This window comes from Clinocottus analis, unplaced genomic scaffold (genome assembly GCF_023055335.1).
Source record: "Clinocottus analis isolate CAN_PGR_092001 unplaced genomic scaffold, fCliAna1.0.p SCAF_4, whole genome shotgun sequence".
Taxonomy (NCBI): domain Eukaryota; kingdom Metazoa; phylum Chordata; class Actinopteri; order Perciformes; family Cottidae; genus Clinocottus; species Clinocottus analis.
Genome location: NW_027176153.1, coordinates 19,174,489 through 19,194,039, shown reverse-complemented (window position 1 = coordinate 19,194,039; position 19,551 = coordinate 19,174,489). Strand labels below are relative to the sequence as shown.

Genomic DNA, 19,551 nt, shown 5'->3' with positions numbered 1-19,551 from the left:
TGCACTTCAGACATATTTATTTAAATAAAGACTTAAAGAAAGTAGCGTATAACAATAACAAATACAGAATTCAGTCAATAATTTAACGCCAGAATGGGCCACTTGACGCAAACATTTTGTTTCACTTCAGTAACATTCTTTTTCGGGACTTCTAAATAAACGGTTTTCAGTAGGAAGGAAATGTACAACTGAACAAGCCCCAAGTCGGCCAAAAAGACGAGCAAGAAAAAGTGAAAGGACGGCTGTACATCTGAACCAAAACGGAGCTTGTTTGAAAATCGGGACTGAAGCAGAGCTGCAGAGACATGTTTCAGACGGCATGCTGCTTCCAACGACCCCCTCATGGCTGCTACCAAGAGGGGGGCTTTAGGACCCTGCGGACACCACGAGCCGGCCCTGAACATGGCCGTCACCTTCGCTGTGGCTTCTTTCTGATGCTACAAATAAAAAGGTGAGGCATCCTCTGGGAGAGCCACACCTCTCTCTCTCTCTCTCTCTCTCTCTCTCTCTCTCTCTCTCTCTCTCTCTCTCTCTCTCTCTCTCTCTCTCTCTCTCTCTCTCTCTCTCTCTCTCTCTCTCTCTCTGAGGAAACCCGCTTATGCCCCCCCCCCCCCTTCCCGCCCTCTTGCTGACTCGGTTGCTAGGCAACACGTGAAATCCCAGTGTTCTCAACTCTTCTCGCCACAGACCCAGAAATCATCAAGAAGTCCTCCATTAGCCGAGCTGTCAACAGCCGCTAATGCCAGAAGAGAAGAGAAGAGAACACAACGTCAACAAACAAACACCCAAGACAGCTACGAGCAAGTTCAAAAATACCCAGAAACAAAACAAAAGTTATTTCATAAAAAGGAGAAAGTCGAGATGTTTTTCAGGAACAAATTATAATTTCAAGTAATGAATGGGAACGGGGAGAGGGGGGTGGGGAATAAATGTCTTTCTCCAGACAGGACCAGCCTGTTTGACTCCATCAACCTACCAACCTATCTATCGTCTCAGGGACATTTAGGGTTAATGCAGATATCCAGGCTGGAAATGTCAGCAGGTGCATCTCTGATCATATTCAGCTTGACCCAGCAACTGGAGCTTTTCTGGGCCCCATAGTGCTGCAGGAATGAGTCCTTAAACAACGAATCATCTTGAAACCATGTTTTTTTAGGAAGCTCAGTGGAGTGGTGATCCTTTGTGAAGATCAGCTTTCTGAACAAAACTTATGAGTATCATAAGCTTGTGTTTGCCACAGAAAACTAATTTCTGACACTAACTTCTATGTTGGCCCTACAAAAACGCACCTATTACAACCCAAAGTTCACATTTTAGGACTTTTTTAAAATATCCATGAGTCACAGCATCAATAAAAAAAGATTTGCAAGACTCCTTTTGGTACAAAACAGTTTTGTGGGGCTAAAAATTATTTTTTTTAAAAAATGATTTAAACTAAGAAAAAGAAAAGCCGGCAGCTCTTAATAGTACCAGGGAACAGTGAGAAGATGCATCATTAATGTACCATCCCTAAAATAAAACCTTATAATTAATACCATTGAACAAATAAGACTGCTGAGGCGATGGGAAAATGAATAGGGAATCTGAGTAAAAACATGCTGAGGTGGTCATTAAATGGCCCAGGAGCTTGTGTTTGCTGTGTCACAGCATGTCCACCCCTGGACTGTGTTGCAGCTCGTGTGAGTGCTGAGTCACAGTGCGCTCCTTCAGATGGGCTCTCACTTTGTCCCCCGACTGCCTTTTGCAAATGAACACTCTTGCTTTGCCAAATCCCTCCCTTCTCTCCGCCCTTTTTTTCTCCACTGTCAGCTTTAATTTCCAAACGAAATACGGTGAGGGGTCGAGGGGTGTGGGCTGTTTGGAAGGAAGGGGTAATTTCTTCAAGGACTGCTGTTTTAAATTCCCCGTGCTGCATTTCTGTAGAAACCACTTCCTATAACTGTCAGATTGTACTTTTCATCTCGTCATTCAGCCCGCGGTGACCTTAAAGAGACATTCGGAAAAAGAGATGGATGGGAAAGGGCACCGCTAGCAGAATTTCAAATGACTCCCATCAGGGTAATGCAGTCAAAAGCAGTGTTTACAACCACTTGGATAAGAGGAGGCGCTGATCTTATTTAAGCTCTCGCAGCAACCGTCATGTGAGGAATCTAACAGGTCCTAAAGGCCCTGCTATGCTCTCTTTGCACAGATGTATTTCATAGATCAGAAATACTTTCAACAAACATTTGTTCCCACTCTTGTCTCTGCACTGTGTGCTGGTGATACGTCATGATTGAAAAGTTCAGTGTCAGAGTTGAATATAGCAAATGTAGTAAACCTTTTTTTTTTAAGTGGCTGTAGGGGAGGATGCTGCAAAGGAGAGAGAGAGAGAGAGATGCTCTGTAGAAACCGTTGCTCTCTTTCCCTTGCATATCCTTGGGCCCCTTGCTGAACCACCTGCTTGTCCTTGCTCGCCCTCCCTCCGCTCCCTCCCTTCCCCCAGCAGCATGATCTCAGCAGTATTCACATGACGGAGCAGCTCTTGGACTTGTCCTTGCTGAAGGTGGAGGAGAGCAGATCCGTCTTGCTGGGCAGGTGCAGCAGTCTCTTGGAGAGCCGGCGCACGGGGCTGGGTTTATTGGCAGGCTGGAGTTTGTTCATGCAGGCCAGAGCCGCGGTGCGGAAAACACTGTGGATGCTCTTCTCGGACGTGAAGGCCGAGCACTCCAGGAATGCCTCTGCTCCGAGCTGCTTGGCCAAGGACGAACCCTACAGCGCGGAGGAAACGCACAAGTTGAGCCACGGCAGATTGAAACGACCGCCAGGCAGAAAACCTTCGAGGAAACAACGAGTCGTGGAACCAACCTGTTCGTGGGAGATGGGAGTCTGTTTCTGGTTGGACAGCTCCATGCGAGTGCATACGTCCGTGCGCAGGTCTGTCTTGCAGCCTATTAGCAGGATCCGTGTGCTGGGACAGAAGTCCTGGATCTCTGCTTTCCACTGCGAGGAGAAGAGAGAGCGTCAAGAACGGTAGCTCGTACAGATAACGATTGAACACAAGTAAGATGAAGTTGGAAGATTGTGTTATCTGTGCGTCCTGTTTACACTGTTGCGGTTGATATATTATATTACATTTAGCTGACGCTTTTATTCAAAGCAACTTACAATAAGTGGAATAACTGTGAGTACAAACTCAGAACAAGAAAACAAGTAACATTTCTTCAAGAAAGCCAAACTACAAAGTGCTATCAGTTAGAGACATTTAAGTGTTAATAATGTGCTACTGCGGTGTTACTTTCTTTATTCAAGGTATAGTCGAAAAAGATGCGTCTTTAGTTTGTGGTGGAAGATGTAGACACTTCCTGCTGTCCTGATGTCAGCTTATGAATACCTTCTTCAGCGCACTGTCTACTGTGTCTGGTCGGCTGATGTCAAAGCACAAAAGCACTGCGTCCGAGTCGCTGTAGCAGAGGGGTCGCACGTTGTCGTAGTACGGAGAACCTGCAGAGACAAAGTCAGGACACACTTAGGAATGTCTCCCGCGACGACAAAACAACATTGTTGTAAAAGTTTGTCAGCGAAGCACACAGGAACTTAAGCTCTTATTCTGTGGTCTGAATCCAGTTGACACTATTATAATGTTCCATCACAATCATCCTCCACACTTTCACACAGTACAAACACAAACAGTCACGTAGGCCGCTGCCAAACTGATAAGAGAGCAAATCATTTCTCGAAGCCGGACGCCTTCCCACTGGCAGGAACCTTTCCAATAAAGTAAACTCAGTCGCTGAGTCATAGTCATTGCAACTCTGCCACAGTCACATCTTTCCATTATTGGTCAATTGGTAACTTTATTTGCAAAATAACTTTTGTTTGAGTAAGAAAATAAACAAAAAAACAACCTAACAGATGTCCTGTGAAACTAAATCATCATCATCACACTGTCAGAGACACTATTCAATGTTTTTTGTTTGGCTTCAGTATCAGATAAAGTGCCAAAATACAGACACCGTGTCTAAGGCCGTTGTAATCCATGTCTGTTAAATAAAAAACATTGATGTACAAACAATAATTAGGTCATTGAAAAGTAGTCCTCCTAAAGCAGAAGTCTTGTAAACACATTTATTTGCTTTTAAGTGGAGAGCTTGAATACGACTCTATGGCAAAGCAGCTGATTAGCTTAGCACAAAGGCAACTAATGTTGTTACAGGATACATTTAGACATTTGTTGCAACATTGTAATATACATCAGACCTATTTTACACATGTTTTACTATAAACTTGTATTTTATTATTATATTCTCTATTGTTGTAATAGTTGTACGCCAAAAAAACTAAGAAAATGACTTCATGCACAGATATGATTGGCCAATTCCTTCATTTATCAGACATGACTTTAATAACACTGACACTAATAAACCACTAAATGATATCATACACTAATGGTCGCCTCACTCAGATAGTCTATCCTGATTATTGTCTCGTAAATATGTCACTTTACCTGTGAGAATGTGAATTTTGGTGTGTAGGAAACGTGTTTTCCTTGTACTTCCATAAACAGCTCGGCTATAAGTAGACTTACCTTTTCCTTTAATTCTCAGGAAGGCCCTCGTGCTAAAAACAGACTGACAGGACGTCCGCTCTCTATTGTCTTCCCTGTGCCACCTAATCACTCCCCGCACACCAACACTAAGATTTAATTTCCTTCTTTGGTCCTCAGGGGCCAAATGTGCACCAGTAGCTTCCCTTGCAAATAAAAAGAGGATATAATTATATCAGGAACTGATACTTCTAATAAGCTTCCTCTGAAACCATCCAACGCTCACGCTGTCTTGAGGAATTCTCTCCTGAGGCGGTAATGAAAATGTTTTTACGACAATATTTTAACAACCAAAAGGCCCTCTGGTTCACTCAGTCTGTCAGAATATTTGACTTCAATCTGTTATCTAGGACATCTTATACAACTACAATCTATCAATAACATCTTTTTTTTTTTTTACTTCTTTTTTTTTGAGAAGGAATCAAAGCAGCCATCACATAACTATTCAGGATGATGTAAGGTTTGAGAAAGAGGAGGCAGAGAGATCTGAAGAGGACACAACTTCGAGCACCTACCACCTCCCACACATTAGCAGCCCCCTGCCTGGACACACACACACACACACACACACACACACACACACACACACACACACGCACACAACCAAACAAACACAACCCTTTCAGTTTAAGCAAACATTAGCTGATGCAAAGAAACAGCCCTGTCTGCTTTCAACGAAAGAAAGCGAAGGGATTTTACACCAAAACACCACGAGACGAGATGAGGCTGTGCGTCTCCTGGTGAAAGCAACATGAAGCTGGTGAACTAAGAGCTGAACTCCTCACATATTGTATGTGAAAGGTCATATTTCATAATAACACATCACCTGAAGCAATGTTATAAGAGCAGACAGGAAGAGGAAACTAATTGATAATGTTTGGTTTCAGCTTCTAAATTAGGATTTGCTGCTTTTCTTCATCTTCAGAGATGGTAAACTGAACATATGTTGTGGTTTTAGACTGCTACAAGAGATGGGAAAATGTCAACTTTGTTTTCTGTGAACTGCATAATGTAAATGAATCCCTGACAAAAAACATATTTTGCAGCCCTGAATGTTATTAAAAAAAAAAGACAATACAGACGGAGGATGGAAAGAAACATACATAAAGAGTCTTATGCAATGTTTTCTCCTGAAAAGGGCGACTGTCCAGAAAGTTGTTGCTCCGTGGGAGACGAACACACAAACCTACATTAGTTCAGTGCTGGTTTCACTTACATAAGACCTTTTTTTAGGCGGCACACACCATAAGGCAGTGAGGAGGTCATGCATAGCTCTAGCTCTCTCTCTCTCACTTGTGCCTTCTGTTCACAGTGGCTGTAAGCCACATACACACACACAGATAGTAAGACAGGACACACACGCACACAAACACACACACGCAGGCTTCCACCCCCTGCATGGACGAGGCATTCCCCTCTCCCCTGTGAAACAACCCCTCTGCAGGCCAACTGGCACTGCTCAACTTCCCCTGAGCACAATGCCAATACTGTTATGAAATAAATCTATTCTGGAGAGCATTTATTATTGATACCATTTCCATAATGTTTCTATATGTTTAGGTTACTATATGAACTGCATGCATTAGGGCTGCAGCCGAGATGTAGCAGATAGAAGATTGTTTCCATCTTTTTGTCCATAAAATGTGAGAAAATTGTTTTAAATGCAGATTATTATGTCAAATTCATTTAATGTCTAACAAGTAGCCGAAACTCAAAGATATTCTGTTAACAAAGACAGAGGAAAGCAGCAAATCAGAGGAAGCAAAACCAAGAAATATTTAGCATTTTTACTTGAAAAATGACTTGATATAAATGATAGTTGCTGCTGCATTTTTTGTCAATGGACAATGTTCACGTAATGCCTTTTGACATTTGACCCCTCTGAGGAAGACTCAAGTTTTCAAACATATTATATCCCAAAGAAGGTGGTTTGATAAAACTCTACATACATGTTTTATAACAGAGGTTAAAACTAAAGTATTAGGTTATCACCTTTATCATAAATACAAACTGGAGCTGCAGCATATGGCTGATTAATTAACTAACTGATAGACAGAAAACTAATTGACGACACAACCAAATTATTTAAAGTATAGTTTAAAAGCAGAAATTGCAAGGATTTTAGGCTTTTTCTGTTAGATTATTCTTTATAAACTGATATATTTGGCTTTTAAACTGTTGTTCAAACAAAACAAGACTACGGGAAAAGACACATATTTTTCATAATTTTTACAGTTAGAGATTATTAACATGATATAGATTGATTAATCTCAAAAACAATCTGCAGATTAAACAACAAAGACCATAATTTTCACCTGCAGCCCTAAAACAACGCGGTTGCAGACATTAGCGTCGCTCCCCTCGCCTCTGAATCACAAATGTTTGTGTGACCGTTTTAAACTGCGGTTGTAAAAACGTTTTGTGGGTCAGTGGGTTAACAGCGGTGGCGTAGTGACCTTCAACATACAGAGAAAATATGCAAATACGATCAATAAGAGAAGCTCCACCCACTTAAATGAGACTGAAGTGAAGCGCGTTCAGTCAGACTATGTGGCCTTTAGCTTAGTGGTTTTTCTTATACCAGGGGTGTCGAACATCCGGCCCGCGGGCCGCATCCGGCCCGCCAGGGGGTCCAATCCAACAGAAGAAAAAATAATAATAATAAATTCATTTTAAAAAAAAAAATACATTTTAGACCAAAATTAGCAGAGCTGGGATTCAAACCTCTGGTCCTCTGCTTATAAGACGGACTTTCAAACCATTGATCCACAGTCACAATTAATGTGAGCACTGATATTATTGTGTTAGAAGTCGTTCAACATGGATCACTTCATGAAAGTGGCGTCACAAACGTGTCACAAAGCGAGGGAATCTGCAGAGGAGAGCCCAGGTAGATAAACAGAGGGCTGATGTCTGAATTTTTGGTCTTTATGTTTCTAGGTAATTGCTGAAAGACCTTAAAATAGAGGTTATCATCTAAAAACCTTCACCAATGATTTAAACATAGAGAAACATTGTCGTTGTTTATGCGTTGTCATGCTGTGATTTTACTGGTCCGGCCCACTTGAGATCAAAATGGGCAGCATGTGGCCCCTTCACTGAAATGAGTTTAACACCCCTTTCGGGGGTGTCAAAAAAGACGGTTTGTCTTTGATTGCGGTTTTTTTTGGTTGTTTGTTTTCATGCTAAAGCAGTGGATTCTGTGGCCCGCTTGGCCGGACCGTCTTGTTACTCAGCCCTGTTGTTTATTGCCGGTGCCGATCCACACGAGGAAGATCTCTCCACAGATTCCACGCGAGTGAGAAGCTGCTTAACCGCTATCAAAACAGGACGGGCAGATAGTGACGTCTGGGTCGACCGCCGGTGTCTGTGAGACAATGAGCGAGACAGAGAGACTTGTTTACGGTCGTTACCCGACTCCAGGACGACTGCGTTGTTGTCGCTGCCGGGAGGGTAAACAAGTTCCACCGACCCGCCCGCGGACCCTGAAACCGGACTTCTGCACCCGCCGCTCAACAAACGTGGAAGCTCGAGGAGAGTTTTAACTTGGCGTGTGAGTCAAAGAAAGAGGGGAGGCAAGTGATCACAGTCTTGCTTTCTGCCAAGTGGTTTTAAACTGTGGTAATAATAAAAATAAAAAAGCATAATCCTCACCTGATGTGTCCCAAAGGCTGAGCTCCACACGCTGGTCTTCAAGCTCCAGGCAGGCAGTGTAGTTCTCAAACACAGTGGGGACGTAAGTCTAGAAATGGACGATGAAGAAAGAGGTTTTTAATCACATATTCACATGGTAATATCTGAAACTAATTCATCATTCAGCGTTTGAAATGGGAAAAACAAGAGCAGATGTCCATCTCAGTTAAAGGCATTTAAAATGTTAAGACAAACATATGTTAATTATTTTCTGAAATGACTAAAGCAATCAACTACAAACATGCGCTGCTCCTGTTTTTAATAAATTCATAAAGCCAGCAGTGCTCAAACATATTAACGTACAGTATCTCAAAGCTTTTACAGCAGAAGCCTATAATCCCAATCTGAGAGGATTTGATGTAACCCAGTCTGAGTTAGTGAACCTATGGAACATATAGCCGAGTATCCTTTACTACAAGTCAATCTAAAATACTATAGCTCCATGGCCCCACCATGGGAGTTTGAGAAATGAGATAACAGAAGATAGATAAGATAAGGCTTTATTGATCCAGAGGGGATTGGGCGATTGCAGAAGCACAGGGACAGACATAAGTACTATAGAAATAGAGAATGTAAATAAATAAAAAACTTTAAGAGAAAACTGTAAGACTAAAATTAGAAAAGCAATTAAAAATGTATATAGGCAAATACAACAACACGAGGTAAAGTGACAGTGGTGTGCATGTGAATAAAAACCATAATAAGATTAAAATTAAGAATGATAGGCCTTCAAAGAATAAGATCACTATGTAATCAAACTAAGTGGCGTGCTCTCTAACACAATTAGAAACACAAAGAGAAGGAAAACTCCTGTCTAGTCTCCTGGCCCTTGTGGAAGTGATAAAGTAACACGTCTTCTTCTTCGCGGGGGGATGAATGGCACAATGTCATCCCCACACGTTCAGTCCCCAATGAGCACAGCCCGCATGCAACAGATCCCCGGTTTTAAATGATGTGTCGTACCTCTGGATAGCAGTCCTTGGCCAGAACCTGTAACATCGCTGTTTTACCGCATTGGACGTCCCCGACCAGCACGAGTTTACAGCGCGCGACGCACGGCTGCGCGAGTCTTCTTTCCTTCATGCTGCGGATGGATTCAACCCGGCAGGCTGTCACGAGGAGAAGAAGAAGCGAGAGTGGGAATAATGAAATAATAAAGTTGTTTTATTGTAAATCCTCTCGGTCGCTCCTCTGCTTCTTCCCTTCGGGCAGTGGAGTGAGGCAGAGCAGCAGTCAGTGAGGGAATCACTGCGGAACTTTATATTGTCGCGCCAACCAATGAGCGCTGCGCTGCGCGCGAGCCGGAGGAGGCGGAGGGGGGCAGCGCACGAGGTCTCGGCTCGTCATCGAGAGGTAATGGTGGACGGTCCCTGAACGCACCACCTAAACATAATACTGGCAGGGGAGTAGTTGTAGAAGTATCCTTAATGAGCAGCAATACCACGCAGGAGAAATCCTCAAGTAAAAGTCCTGCAAGTACATAAGTATGATCAATAATCAATGAATGTGTTCTTCACTTCAATGACGCAGATAAATCCAGAGCTAATTTGAACTACTTCAGGATCTATAATGATATACCTTGTTCTATTTGATGATAATATTGTGTACTAATACATTTGAATCTTTGACTGAATGTATCCAATTATGAGAGTACAATGTTTCCCTCTGATGTAGTGAAGGAGAGGTGTAACTTACTCAGATAAAGTACAAGTACTTTTTAAATTGTACTTAAGCAGATACTTGAGTAAAAACAACTTTCCACCAATACTCAGATACTCTGGAAACTACTTTAGTTTAAAAATACTTAATTCCAGGGAGAATACCTGGACATTGCTTAAGTAAAGGTTAATAAGTAATTTGATCAACATGTATGCCCACTTAAAGTATTAAAAGTAAAAATAATATTATTGCAGAAGTGCAATATCATTATATAATATAATATTATTCTGCATTTTCATTTTGTAGTTTGTCAATGAGCTAATTTGTTTAATTTGGTAGATTACTAATACTTCATATCATATATGAATATACTTTTAAAAGTATTTACACATCAATCTAAAGAAAAAATAACAATATTTCCTGACAAGTACAAGTATATCTTAAAATGGTGTTTAAGTACTTGAGTGAATGTGGTGAGTTGGTTGCAGATGAAACCGACATGGTGAATATGTGGTGGAATGTAACGAAGTACATTTACTAAAGCTCAGTACTCCAGTACAAGTTTGAGGTTCTTGAGTAGTTACATGTAATGGTGCTTCATATATTTCCGAAGGATTTGTTGTTCTTTTTCCTTTTTCCTTAAAGTTAACACTGTACAGGACGGCGGTGTAAAAACTCAATTTAGAGGACTTTTTGTCTCATGTCCTCTCTGTGGAAACCCTCATGAGTCCATGACTCATGAGGGCTTTAGGGTTTTGTTGTCATTTAAATCAGATTAATCCAAAAGTTATTAGGATTATTGTTTCTCTCTTTTGTGAGTATTCTAATAATAAAGATTAATGAAGGAATATCTAATCTAATCTAATTTGTGTATAAAGTCACGTCGCCAGAAGTCATCAACATAACTCACTTGTTATCTGATTTGTATCTTCTTTAGATTAACAAATATTCTTTGGAGTTTTCTGACCTCGAAATCTTTTAGTATCTCAGTTCAAAGGCCAGAGTGCATGTGACATGTCTTTTTTTTGTGAAGTTAAAAATGAAAACGCTACAAAAAGGTTTGTGGGAAGATAGTACGCTGAAATCCAGCTCATGAGAATTTGCTGATTAAATATCCCACTGAGGACCGTTTTGATAGTTTTCCTGTATTTCCTTCAGACAAACTGTGAGATACACAGCCATGTGAGGTCGCATGCAATTATTTTCACATGAAACATATGAGTGGCTGCATGCACCCGATGACAGATGGCTCCATCAAGCTGAAGTATAACAGAGAATTCGAGAGTGTCAGCCTTTTGAAGAGGAAGTGGAGCGTGCTGTGCAGAAGATAAATGGAAAATGAGTGTCGCAGAGGGCTCTTTGATGCCATTAATGTACAGAGTGGAACTCTGGATAAGGACATGATTTGCACCTGCCGCCTGGTGCAGAGAGAAACAAGTTAAACGATGTCCCTCTATGTCGCGCTTCAGTAAGGTTTCTATTTTCACATGCATGTGCAGCACATACTAATAACATGCAAAGGTCGACTGGCAATTAATGCTTGACTTCCTCATGCTCCATTTATCCGTTTTAGTGGGTTTAATATCTCCATGTGTGAGTTACGAACTACATGGAAACGGTCTTGAATGTGTTTCACAAATGCTGCTGCTTATCGCTATCAGGTTGAATGGAGTTTTTCTTGTTTGAAACTTGCATATTGAATTGTTTGAATAACCCCCCCTCCTAAACTGCACATTATTTACATAGGGTTAGACGCGTGGGAGTGAGTTTAAAGTTCCAAAATATCTCAACAGCTGTTGATTGATGGTCATGCAACTCTGTACAGAGAGTCATGGTCCCGAGTGGATGCATCATATGGACTTTGATGATTCCCTGACTTCTCCTAAAGCGTCACCATTACGTTAACGTTTGTGGAATTTTAGTTAAACTTCTCACCAACTGTTACACAAATTGCCATGAAATTGGGTACAAGAAAGAGATAAGCCTCTGATGCATTTTATGTTGAGGTCTAATTACAAAATGTTAGCGTGGTAACGCACTAAACTAAGATGGCTGTGGACTTCTTACATCATGTTGGGATTTAACAAGCGAGTTACACATTAATTAGTGAGTCTAAGACGTGCTGCTCGCATGTTTTAGATCTTTGGAGTGAGACATGCTAACTGGTTCCTCCCCTTCCTGTCTTGTTGTTAAACTAAGCTAATCGCCACCCGGCTAAAGCTCCTTAGTTAATGCAGAAAACATAAGAGTGGTATCAATGTTTTCATCTCGGTCTTGGAAAGAAAATGATTCAACATATTCACCAGAAAATTATTCCTTTAAGGAAGTAATGTATCAGGACATTCCTGATGTAGACTATAGACATCTGCACCATCAAACAGGGTTTAGCAATGTGATCCTGGCAGGTTGAGGTTTAGAGGATTTCTACTGACCTATGGAGACCCAACGGTTTCTTGATGAAAGACAACACAACTGGTGGCACACTTTGGTCATCTGAAAATGTAATGACTTTTACGTCATCCTCAAACTCCTCCTGTACAGCGAACACGATGACCTATAGTGCTGGCCTACATGCTGCATGGACACCTGATGACTGTCTGACCTACTTTCATCAAAGACACTGCTGAAAGTCACATTTTCACCCCGTGTTTCACCTTATCTAACTGACATTTACTCTGTGTGTGTGTGTGTCTGTGTGTGTTACTCATGTTGTGAGCACATAAATAGGGGGACTCACCTTTCTATTAGGGACAAAACGCAAGTCCCCATAATGTCAATTATTACATTTTAGGGAAGAATACTTGGTGGAAGGCAGGGTAGAAGGTTAGGTTGTCGCAAGTAACGGTTAAGGTTAGCTGACTCTCTCTCTCTCTCTCTCTCTCTCTCTCTCTCTCTCTCTCTCTCTCTCTCTGTGTGTGTGTGTGTGTGTGTGTGTGTGTGTGTGTGTGTGTGTGTGTCTGTGTATGTGTCAGTGGATGTTTGTGAGCAGTATCTGTTATAACAGGAAAGCTCAACCGTACTTAAAAGTTAAGAGCTACTGCACGCCATGTGCATTAATTTGCACCAAAATTGCAAACAGCGGTATTGTGGCTTTCGAGAGTCAGTGTTAATCCCAAATCCATTTCAGATAATTGCAAAGAAAGGACTAACCACATCGCCTTTGGCTTGCAGCGAAATCATTTGCATAATTCAAGAAAGACGTGGTTGAGAGCTTTTTCATTATGTAAATCAGGGTATGATTAAAGAGTATTTCCATAAACACAAGTGCAATCATCAAGTGGAAATGTATTGGCATGCTTGTCTATTAATTGCTCTTGAACATGGCACAGTTCAGTGATGCTGCAGAGCGGAAAGTAGTTTGTTACCTATTAAGAACACAGGTATTTCACATACTGGAGTATATTATGCGAACAGCAATTGTAAAGAAAGTACTCATTGTCATGTCTGACAATAGTGAAACAACTAAATGGATTAACTAGAGTGCATAAGACTGGAGGTCTCCGGGTTCATCTGTTTTCTAAAATTACTATATTTTGTTGTCTCTTCTAAGCTACATAGTTACATTTCTCATGGTGCAAGTTAAGATGTAAAAAGAAGCTAAAAAAAAAGAGAAAGGTTTATATGCAAATTGTCCTTTTGTCATTTTTCAAATTTCCATTTGTAGGAAATAACAAAAAAGTACAGAGGCATGGAAGGAAATTATACAGAGAGGTTTTGATGACAACAATGGATAAGTTAGAAGATGAGACAGAATGAATACCATTATAGAACAACTCACATTTCATGTACAGACACGGTACAAAGGGCGACTGGTATTTTACATCAGAAGTACAATAACTGACAAGAGCTCTTATCGCTGCTCAGCCCTCAACCTGCAGTGTGAACAGCGCCACTTCACTCGGATGGAGTTTGATACTCTGGTTGGAAATACAACAGTAAAAAAGACACATCATTATTAAGCAATGAGTGTTGCCACTAGACTAGTGCGCGGGACAAAAAAGAGGCACCACCACTGCACCTTTTTGTCTTGAACGCCAAAGTGCCCTTTTCAAATGTCAGAGCAAAGGGTGTCATTGCGCATGCAAGTGTATCTGAATTAAAAGGGAATCGCTTGGATTTATATAAAATTATCCCAAAAAAATATATAAGAGAGCACATCTGGACCTGCAATCCGAGGTCATTTCTTATTAACCAGGGAGGTTCTTTTTGTTTTTCCTGTAGTATGTGTATCTTCATTCATCTTATATTTTGACTGTATTGTCTTCTCATCGCCTTAAGAAAATAAATACATGTGTTTAACTACCATTTATCTGCCATGATGAAGCTCACCATCCCATTCCCTATAACAGGCTTCAGTGTGGAAACTCTGTAAATATTCTTATGAAACTGTACTGCCCTCTGAAGGTGAAGTTACTCAATTACAGTCTCAACAAAGGCATTAAATCACAAAACATTGAATTGAAAACATTAGTGTTGTTGTTGCTTAAGTTATTCTAGAATACTATTCTAGAATTCTAGAATAACAGCTTGTTAAAAGAGAGATCTAAGGTGCTGCCAGTAAGAAAAGCTTGAGTTTCACCCAAATTCACAGCAGATAAATTAGTTTAATTATTTATACATTTACATTTTTTTTCAAACTCAAAAAATGTACCCGCTGCATTTCATTCTAAGAACAGTTATGTTATAGGAAATTAACTTTTTTAATGAATTTTATTAGCATTTTATAAATTTATTTTCATCATTGTATTCATTCCCTTGTCTCATTTACAGTGGGGATGGCTCATGTAACATGCAGACTTAAAATTGTAAAGATTTGTACATTTTGTCAGAAAGACATTGAAATCCAAAAACTAATGTTTTACACATTCATTGTCCTCCAAATCCCTTGGAGAAGATTAAAAAAAGATAAAAGTCATAAAAAATATATTTTCTTGATTTCAGGGCTATACCAAATTTGAATTGGTATGGAACAATGTTTTGATAATAGCTATGTTAAACATACATATTCAGTATATCTAGACAGTTAGTCCATTGTTCTCTTCTATTTTAAATTAATTGAAATTATATTTTAAGTATAAACATTTGACTTTCCTTCCCTATTTTTCTATTTGTCTCTAACGCAATTTTTCTTCCATGTATTTGTGTTTCTTGCATTAATTTTATTGGGTCAAAACAGAGTCAAAATGACTACACGTCCCATGATTCTCTCACCAGTCAACGACACTTCGCCTCCATTTCCGCTTCCACTTCCGGTATAGGCTCAACAATCAAGTTCTACTATCTCGCCATTAATTGTCATTACTTCTCCTTGCCGGGTGATCCCACGAAGAAGATAATTGGAGAATATATATATATATATATTTTTATATCGATTACTTTCTTTAAAAAAAAAAAAACATGTCCGTGTTTGGTTGACGTCACTGGCTCCTCTTCGTTTTCATTGGTTCTTCGCCTCTGCTTGAGAGATTTTCCCGCGCGACTCTCGGCGTTAAACAACACACCGAGCCGTCAGCACACAGCGGCAGAAAGCTCGTTTATTGTTTCATTGTAACAGTTTAACGTACAATAACGGTCCTATATTGTCAGATAATGTCATCCTCCAATTATGACTCGGCCTGTTTGCCGGACTTATTACCGCTGTACTACCGACGGCTGTTTCCCTTCTCGCAGTATTACCGCTGGCTGAACTATGGAGGAGGTGAGTATCCTTATGAGACAGGCCGGAGAAGCTAAAGCTGTATTAGCAAGTTAAAACACTGCAGGTTGAGAGGTGTTTTGTTATCTGACCATGAGCTGCTGGCTGCATATGATGGAGACACGCACTATAGTTTCTTGGTTATTCAACATGTCTCCTCTATTACTAGTAGTATACTATTACTTATATAGGGGGACTAATATATTTATTATGTTTTCTTTTTCAACCTCAGTGCAAAAGAACTACTTTCAGAATCGAGAGTTCTCCTTCACACTCAAAGATGACATCTATGTCCGCTACCAGTCGTTCAGCACGCAGACCGAGCTGGAAAAGGAAATGCAGAAGATGAACCCTTACAAGATTGACATTGGAGCCGTTTACAGTCACAGGGTAAGACTGCATGCATCTGTGTTTGTGTGCGTGTGTGTCATCACATACATATCATGCATCAAGCTGAATCTGTTGGTCGACCACAGCCCAATCAACACAACACCGTGAAGTCGGGGTCCTTCCAGGCCCTGGAGAAGGAGCTGGTGTTTGATATTGATATGACGGACTACGATGATGTCAGAAGCTGCTGCAGGTGAATTGATCGCGTGGTTTATTTCGTTAAATTCAGCATCTCTTTGACAGTCACATCACTGAGCGAAAGTTGAACTCTCATTTTAGTGCTGCAGACATTTGCTGCAAGTGCTGGACTCTGATGACCATCGCCATCCGCGTCCTCGACAGAGCTCTTCGAGGTTTGTTTGTTGTCAATTTTGTGGCACGTTATCTTTGAATTTTCTGCTGAATTCACATCGAACACCTTTTTTTCTCTCCTAGTTGACTTTGGTTTCCAGCAGCTTCTGTGGGTTTATTCTGGCAGAAGAGGAGTGCATTGCTGGGTGTGTGATGAAGCCGCCAGGAAGCTCTCTGTAACGGCACGCTCTGCAGTTGCAGAATACCTCAGCCTGGTTAAGGTAACAGTATTTTTTATAGACGTTTAGAACATATTAATTTATTAGCAGCAGAGTTTTGTGTTGAGCATGTGTGCATCAGTGCATTTCTCTCAGCTCAAACAGTGCCTAACAAATAAATGGGGTATTTATTTCAGATAAATTGGCATTAATGGTGACTGATAAGGAACACACAATTGTAGTTAAAAACAAAGATACTTTTGATATATTTGTTTTTTGTTTTTTTGTAATTCAATAAATAGTTATATGAAATAACTTCATGGTTTTCTGTACTCGTGTAATACTTCTCAAATGAAAAGTACTGAACATTTTGAACTTGGAACTATAGTGCAAAATTAACAGATTTTGTGCTCCTTAGTATTAAATTAAACAATGTAATTGTGTATGATGGGATCTTAATAGGATCTCTTCACAATATGATTACATCATATCATATTATCTCCCAATCCTATTTATAGAGAATGCCATTAATTACAAAATAATTGTTAGATTAATTGCTAATGAAAATAAGCATGTCCAGAATATTCAATAATTTGTGTTATCTGATTAGTTATGTCAGATATTTTGTTTATGTTTATTTTTCTTCTCTTTACAAGACCAATAAGTTCATTTTTTGTGGTGTTCTACTCACTGCTGTTTCATAGGGAGGGGATGAGACGATGAAGAAAGTTGTGCTGACAGATCCAATTCATCCTTTTATCAGGTGAGAATCCGATCCTCTTCAGAGTGAAGGTCAGTTTTGAAGCTGTAACAGTTTGTTCTGTTTGTCTCTAAATGTTTAGACTGTCTTTGGGGTTGTTGCCTCTAACTAATCTTACATCCTCAAGGGTTTTATGAGCCTTGTACCTGTGATCTCTACAGCGAGTCTTTGGTGTTTGTGGAGCGATACTTTCCCCGGTACGCACTACAGGATCAAGACATACTGGGCCGCAAGGAATCTGTAGACAAAGTGTTGGCGCTGACGCCTGAAGATATCCTTTTCTGGAGAATGGGTGGAGAGAGGAAACAAATAATTCCGTCTCTCAACTGTGATTCTGACGTAAGAGCGCTGAAAATACATGATCTTTTCATAAAACTGGACTTGACCTTAACTCCAGCTTTTACATGTGAGAAAAGAATTACAGCAGGACTTCCAAAACGAGAAGAAATCAGAGAACCGCTGGAAACTGTTGGTGGATCAAGTCAAAAGGAAACGGGTTCGTAGTTCCGCTCGCGTCACATGATGAAAGTTGTTTAACCCTGAATTGATTTTTTTGAAAGAATTACAGCGAGAGAGTTTATGATGACCACAAGCACAATTATATAATCTCCCTTCCCCCAGGGCACTTCCAAAAAGAGACTACACTTTGATAAAGAAATCATGCTGCAGTATTGTTACCCTCGCCTCGACGTGAACGTCAGTAAAGGGGTGAACCATTTGCTTAAGAGCCCCTTCAGTGTCCATCCCAAAACAGGTGAGCATCAATCTAATGGGATTTAATCCAGATGGCGTGGTGAGTGCACCACAGACGCTCTCACCGTGACTTTCTCTTTTGAACTCTGGCCAGGGCGCATTTCTGTTCCTATGGACCTTAAAGAATTAGAAACGTTTGATCCTTTCGCTGTGCCCACAATCAGGTGAGCGGTAATTTGATGCTCTCTCACATGCCCTGCTGTGTGCAGGGTTTGATGTATTCGTCAGAGCTGATGTAATTACTTTTTTTTTGCATTTCGTTTCCAGTCAGATCTGTGAGGAGCTGGATCGACCCAGGACAGGCGAAGAGGAAGAAAAGTCAGAGAACGCCAAGGAGAAGGAAAATGAGAAGGACGCAGCAGAGAAACGGAAGATCAGAGGTTAGATTCAGAAATCTAAATTTTAGGCTCAGTGTGTCAAACCGAGGAGCTTATAAATAAATCAACACAAAGTCTTAGAATAAAGGAAATGTTGTGCATGAACTGACATGATGTCACTCAATTACATTTTATTTTAAAAATGAGATGATTTATTTTTACATGTGAACCAAGGGATTTTTCATTTGTTCTAAATCATTTGAGCAACTGAAGAATGTTTTAGCTCGCTAATTGTACTTCTTTGAACAGATTACAAAAGAACGAGCCTGGCGAAGTATGTGAAATACTTCGATCAGTTTCTGGATGGGATGGCTCGCTCTTGGAAAGGAGAACTTCTCAAAAAAAGTGGTACGTATTATTGGAAGTAGGTGAAATGACGGCAGAGCGACTTTCATGAAGTTCTTTCATGTAATGCATTTTTGTTTTATTTTTTTTATTTTAGATCATCAGAAAGACTTCTGAACTGGATCAACAATCAGGAAGTGATGCAGAAGACCAATTGTTAATAGTTCCACATGACTTAATCTAATATGTGCAAATTACAGATACGAGACTGATGCATTCATAAACTAAACATCTCCGTACTCAATGCTGTTCCTTCCGTAATACCAATTTAATGTTGTTTGTCTGTTGTTTTTCTATTGTACAGTCATTTGTGAAAATAAACTTTTTCAAAATCTTGTATTGAAGTTACTTTTAATAAGACCAGAAGATATTTTACAGATTTATTTTTAAAAAAAAATATTTTAAGTAGCAAGCAGCTAGGTTAGTTTGGCCTACATTTCTCACTGACAAAAATGTGGGTGAGAAATGAGCGTTTGGGATTAATTTGTCCTTTGCAACTGCAGTCACCCAGGTTATATTGAGACAACAACTGTAAATTGTAATGCTATTGAGGGTTTGGCACATTTTTGCCACATGTGACACAAACAGGACAGTGTTAAGCATTATGTCTTGTATTCCCACACTGAATGTTTTTTATAGGCATCTGCTTACACTTACACTCATGTCTGTTGTATCTTCTGTATTATTACAGTCATTGATCTCCTCCAGTTACTAAGCAAATTTACTTGTGTGCAGTTTCTATAATATATTTTTTCACATACAAAACATGAAGTGTGCTGTACTGT

General features: G+C 40.2%; 2 protein-coding genes across 2 annotated transcripts; one reads left to right on the top strand and one right to left on the bottom strand.

The window, feature by feature from the left end:
- rnd1a (Rho family GTPase 1a) lies at positions 1 to 9,514 on the bottom strand. Its single transcript, XM_068597690.1, has 5 exons — positions 9,242 to 9,514; positions 8,240 to 8,327; positions 3,374 to 3,483; positions 2,848 to 2,982; positions 1 to 2,751 (listed from the first exon to the last, which is right to left on the bottom strand). Exons 1-5 carry the CDS (start codon positions 9,359 to 9,361, stop codon positions 2,506 to 2,508), a joined length of 699 nt encoding a protein of 232 aa, XP_068453791.1. The 5' UTR covers positions 9,362 to 9,514; the 3' UTR covers positions 1 to 2,505.
- Positions 9,515 to 15,424: 5,910 nt separating this feature from the next.
- Positions 15,425 to 19,062, top strand: prim1 (DNA primase subunit 1). Its single transcript, XM_068597987.1, has 13 exons — positions 15,425 to 15,635; positions 15,865 to 16,022; positions 16,109 to 16,215; positions 16,302 to 16,375; positions 16,458 to 16,594; positions 17,236 to 17,294; positions 17,453 to 17,564; positions 17,698 to 17,787; positions 17,913 to 18,045; positions 18,139 to 18,208; positions 18,312 to 18,424; positions 18,671 to 18,769; positions 18,864 to 19,062. The coding sequence occupies exons 1-13, from the start codon at positions 15,527 to 15,529 to the stop codon at positions 18,881 to 18,883; spliced, it is 1,281 nt and encodes a 426-aa protein (XP_068454088.1). The 5' UTR covers positions 15,425 to 15,526; the 3' UTR covers positions 18,884 to 19,062.
- The last annotated feature ends 489 nt before the right edge of the window (positions 19,063 to 19,551 follow it).